Source organism: Solanum verrucosum, unplaced genomic scaffold (genome assembly GCF_900185275.1).
Source record: "Solanum verrucosum unplaced genomic scaffold, falcon-dt-bn FXZP01000186.1, whole genome shotgun sequence".
NCBI classification, from domain to species: domain Eukaryota; kingdom Viridiplantae; phylum Streptophyta; class Magnoliopsida; order Solanales; family Solanaceae; genus Solanum; species Solanum verrucosum.
Genome location: NW_026020262.1, coordinates 381,040 through 386,592, shown reverse-complemented (window position 1 = coordinate 386,592; position 5,553 = coordinate 381,040). Strand labels below are relative to the sequence as shown.

Genomic DNA, 5,553 nt, shown 5'->3' with positions numbered 1-5,553 from the left:
AATTTAGGTTCAAGTTCTAGAGTCACAACATGCTCAAAACAATCACTTTTCATGTTTAAAATTCAATGTGCAGGAAATTATTACAAAAAACAAGACTAATTTATGAATCTTAACTTAAATAATGAATTAGTGAGTAGAATAGAGTCTAGGCACTATGGGTGGAAGGACCCATGAGTTCAACACCACATATCTTGAGTTTTTATGAAGGTCTTGAGAGTGTCTTCAATGGAAGCTTGGAACTTGGAGCAAGAGTCTCTTCAATCTTGAGGAAGGTTTTGGATTAGGGTCCTTGAGAGAACTTGAGAGAAAATGTGTCTAAGTATGGGAGAGGTGTTTTGGGAAATGTTTTAGAGATGGGAATTGAACTAATGGTATATAGGAAATAACATATGCCCTTTGGAAAAATGGTCCAACACTTAGAAAAAAAATGAGGCGGGTGAACAGTAAAAACGCTCACTGGAAATTGCCTTTCCTGTCGGACAGATTTTACGAAAATGGGCATAACTTCTTCGTCCGAACGAGGTGAAACGAAGTGCGTTAGGTAGCTAACTCAAAGGGCTTTCCATGGATATGTTATTGGCCACCCAATAATTTGTGTGCTAGGAGATATGACCCTCCAAAGTAGACCCTCGAAAAAGGCTTCACTTGGAAATTTCGGATTTTGATACGGTTGCTCTAAAATTTGGGTTAGACCCATTTCCCACTCAATTTGACCCCCGAAACAAGAATATGAAGTCGGATTTCCGAAAAACAAAACGGATTTTTTTTTATATAGCTAATCAAGTTTCCGGTAACTTCCGAAGCACATTTTTAAGAACTTTTTGGGTCATTTCAACCCTCTACTATTGCCCCTTTTGCATTTTTTCGATTACGATCAAGCCCCTTGAAGTCACACATAGTTATTTCAGTAGAATACATCCAACACAAATGAGTCGGGCCTCCAAGCTTAATTTCATCCACTAAATGGATAGGCAAATGTGTCATTATATCAAAAAAGGATGGAGGAAAAATCTTTTCAAGGTCACATTCTATATCTATGATTTCAGCCTTCAGCTTATCAAGATCGCTTCTTCTTATAGCCTTACTAACATATGGCTCTAAAATAATTCCCCAACCTTATTAAGACCGAAGACACATTCTTGGGCAACACTTTTCTGACAGCAACCTGGATCAAGTAATGTAATATGAAATGAGCATCATGGCTTTTGTATCCTGATACTTTCATATCTTCAATTTGCACACGACTTGATATATTAGAGGCAAATCCTTTTGGTAATTTGGCATCTTTTAAAACAGAGCAAAATAACCTTTTCTCCTCTAGTTTCATAGAGAAATAAGCTTTAGCCAAATGGATATTTCCAATATCACAATCTTTTACCGGTTGAAGCTCTTTGCGTATCCCCATCTCATGTAAGTCATAGCGAGAATTTATATGATCTTTGGACTTTCCAAGTATATCCAATAAAGTCCCAAGCAAACTGTCACAAATATTTTTCTCTATGTGTATCACATCAAGATTATGCCTCAATTTGTTTGTTGCCCAATACGGCAACTCAAAAAATATGGATTTTTTTTCCATGGACTATCATTCTTTCGTTTTCTTTTCTTTTGGCCCTTTCCAAAAACATTATTGAATTCACGAAGTTCTTCAAGAACTTGTACGCCTGATAAGGGAGTAGGTGCAACTTTATGCTCCTCTTTACCATTAAAGGATTTTTTATCTCTTCTATATGGATGATCATGAGGAAAAAATGCTCGATGACCCAAATAACACATCTTATGACTATGTTTGAGATATTGGGAATAACTATTATGATTACAAGTGGGGCGTGCCCATTTCCCTTTGGTACTCCATCTGGAAAGCATTGCCAATGCTGGAAAATCACTAATTGTCCACAATAAAGCTGCACGCATCATAAATGCTTGATTAGTTACAATATCATATGTTTCCACTCCACTTCCCATAGTTCCTTCAACTCTGCAATCAGTGGTTGTAATTATACATCAATATCATTTCCAGGAGATGATGAACTTGGAATAATCTTTGACAACATTATATACTCCGGTTTCATGCAAATCCATAGTGATAAGCTATAATTCATCAACATAACTGGCCATGTGCTATGAGAAATGCTCATAGTTCGAAATGGATTAAAACCATCACTTGAAAGACCCAATCTAACATTATGAGCATCACTAGCAAAGTCAGGGTGCAATGAATCAAAATCCTTCCAAGCTTCCCCATCAGCAGGATGTCTTAAATTTCCATCTTTGGGTCGTTCAGTATCATGCCATCTCATAGCAATAGATGTTTCAGAACACATGCATATCCTCTGAAGCCTAGGCTTTAAAGAAAAGTACCTTAAAACCTTTGCTGCAATTTTAGTGACCTTATTAGTCAAGTCATCACGAACATTCTTTCATCTAGAAGATTCACACACTGAGCACTTGTCTAACTTTGCAGTGTCATTCCATAATAACATGCAATCGTTAGTACTTGCATGAATTTTTTCATAATGAAGACCTAAATCTTTTATCACCTTTTTTTCCTTGTAGAAAGACTCATGTATCTGAGCAAAGGGAAATGCCTCTTTTATCAAGTCTAACAAATCTGAAAAGGCTACATTACTCAACTTGTGAATACATTTAAACAAGTATAACCGAATGGTGAAATTCAACTTAGAAACGTTCTTACACCCCGGATATAACTCTTGCTTCCCTTCTTCCACTAACTTAAAGAATCTCTTTGCATCTTCAGATAGTCCCTTTCTTACTCCTTCATGCCTCAAGTCATCTGTGACATTTCTAAAAGTATCTTGAAGTAGTTTATCAATACCGTCTTGCCTGTCGAAATTTTCATTATCATTGGTTGGATGTGGAATATTTCTTGAGGAAAACCCTTCTCCATGGAAAACCCATTTGGTGTATCCATGAACCAATCCATGACAAATCAAGTGATCCTCCACCACATTTCGACAATGCCAATAACAGTTAAAGCACTTCTTACAAGGACATAATATTTCATCTTCTTGGGAAGCTCGTTCAAATGCCTTATCTAGGAAATCATTAACTCCATGGGTATACTCATCGGTGGATCTTCGGAGATCCATCCAACTTTTATCTCCAACATCCATTAAATATCCTATGTTACATGAGCAAAACATTAAAGAAAACAATTCATTAGTACAAGCAGTATCAAGAGAACTTTACCTTTCAAAGTTTCAAGATATTCTTTACCTTTTTGTTTCTAACAAAATCACGATTGTAAATGATCTAATTTAGGTCATTACGTAATTGAAATTTAGTTACATAACCTATATTTTACTTGATAGTTTAATTCCTCAATTTATTCTATAGTACATTGCAGGTATTTCTTTACTACACAGAAGAAGAATGATTATAGATAATAAGGTAAAAGCCATTCACAAAAATGGTAGAAAATGTCCTGATGAGATCATTTTAGATCACTTTAAACTATTAACCAAACAACAACACATATAAAAGTATCCCAAGGTAGTATTGATCCTAGATCTAATGAACAATAATAGAATAAATCTAGTGACTTGTCTATTGAGTGGTTTTTAACAATTAGAGTCTTATCTTTTATCATCTTTTAAAGATTTTATTTATTAGATGTTATGTTACCTTTTCAAAAGTATATATATTATTTAAAATAAGCACCCAATTCTAGATATTATTTGAAATGTGAGGTATCTTATTTTCCTGAAATAAAATTTTGAATGCCATCAAATTATAAATGGCAGATTGATATCACAGGGGACACAACATCTTGACTGCATCTGCTACATATTCAGTCACAACAACTACAATAATAATCGGTGAACTCACTAGATTGAGGAAAGGAGAAATGATCTGGAACACTAGTATGCTCGATAGACAAAGAGTTATATTATGCTTGGCCTTTTCAGAACAAGCTGCTAGCAAAGTTTCCACAACAAAATAAAATGTTCCAATTAAAGGGGATGTGAAGTTTCTATCCCTTGGAGGACAGAGATGTCGAAAACGTACTTCTCATCATTCATAAACCTAGAGAAATAACTAGAGTCATAAAGTGATTAAACAAATGCACACATTGCCGTTTGCCAGAACATGAAAGCTTAGGATCATGAAATTTTTCCAGCACATAAACAAACATACTAGAACAGTCATTAAGTAGATACTATAAAAAAGTAAAAGAGATAACATGAGTAATAGGTTTCAACATCCAAAATCCAATAGAATGGAGTTTTCACCAACTATTTTATATATATTCCCCATCAGTTAAAAAAAATGTTTTGTTCAACTTAACTTATCATCTATGACAGTAGCTATATCAGTAAACTTTGGAAACATTCATAATGATATGAAAATTAATAATACCTTCAAACTTTCGACCAATGGGAAATTTTAGTTCACATAGATAGACCAAACTCAAAATGCAAATCAAAATACTAAAAGCGCTAGGACAAAATCAACTACAAAACAACAGTTGTTTCATAAAAACGAAACCCAGCTTTTCAATGATTTTTTCACAGAGTTATCAAATCTTCACAAAATTTGAGTTACAAAGTCTAAACTACAAATGGATTATATCAAATAGACCTAAATCAGAACAAATAACAAACATTTCAACAAACCCATTTGTTATTCTTTAAGATTTTTTTGGAAGCCCTTCAATGAAATTTCTGATTTTGGAAAATAGTACATGTATAACAAAATAGAGTCAATGAGGACTTAGAAATCACCTTAAGAATAGTACACCTTTATATGCAGAAGCTTAATATTGAAGAAGACTACTTTTGGAGAAGAAGACCACTGAAGATGAACACTTCACACCGGAGAAGAAGACAACTGTAGGAGAAGGAACTGATTCTTAATCGAAGCTCCAAGTTTACTGTCGAAGAAGACCACTGTAGGAGTCACCGGAGTTATAGAATTTTAGGGCAAACTCGTGCTTTTGCTGTCAACGAAGACCACTGTTGGAGTCACCAGAGTTCTGGAATTTTAGGGAAAACTCGTGCTTTTGCTGTCGAAGAAGACCAGTGTAAGAGTCACCGGAGTTCTGGAATTTTAGGGCTAACTCATGCTTTGATTTTGATTATTAGAGAAATGAAATGGGTATTTGGGAATGTATTTTGAGCTCTTATTTCACTGAAATAAGAAAAGTGCGGGTCAACTAAATTTGTGGAGAGAAATTAATTTTTTACACATAAAATTCGTGGATTTGGCAAAATTTTTTTACTTTTCACTTAAACGAACCGTTGCCACAAAAGGTTTTTTTTCCACGGTTAATAAGTATGTGGCCATAGATAACCTATAGAGACGATTATATAGATGATGCCATGGTTTATATTAAAAAATTTTCTATTAGATCTAAGCATATATCCCAACGGTCATAATTGTTGCAACACATACTCTATTGCCACGGTTGTGAAATTTTTGTTGAATAAGCGTTGCATTAGGTCAAATTTCTAGTAGTTAATGGAGGTTCTTAGTGAGAGAATTTTTGGGGGTCAAGTTAGTTATGGTTTGGGGTCTTGGGGATTATGAAGT

The 5,553-nt window shown here is 34.6% G+C and overlaps 1 protein-coding gene across 1 annotated transcript; it reads right to left on the bottom strand.

Moving 5' to 3' along the window:
• Positions 1 to 1,524: 1,524 nt before the first annotated feature.
• LOC125833495 (uncharacterized) lies at positions 1,525 to 3,134 on the bottom strand. The gene is made up of 3 exons (XM_049512656.1): positions 2,498 to 3,134; positions 2,062 to 2,374; positions 1,525 to 1,978 (listed from the first exon to the last, which is right to left on the bottom strand). Exons 1-3 carry the CDS (start codon positions 3,132 to 3,134, stop codon positions 1,525 to 1,527), a joined length of 1,404 nt encoding a protein of 467 aa, XP_049368613.1.
• Between the last annotated feature and the right edge of the window lie 2,419 nt (positions 3,135 to 5,553).

Coding starts and splice junctions, on each gene's coding strand:
- LOC125833495 (XM_049512656.1), bottom strand. CDS start 3,134: ATGGATGTTGGAGATAAAAGTTGGATGGATCTCCGAAGATCCACCGAT. Junction 2,375..2,497: donor TTATGAAAAAATTCATGCAA/GTACTAACGATT, acceptor CTAAAATTGCAG/CAAAGGTTTTAAGGTACTTT. Junction 1,979..2,061: donor TGGATTTGCATGAAACCGGA/GTATATAATGTT, acceptor CACTGATTGCAG/AGTTGAAGGAACTATGGGAA.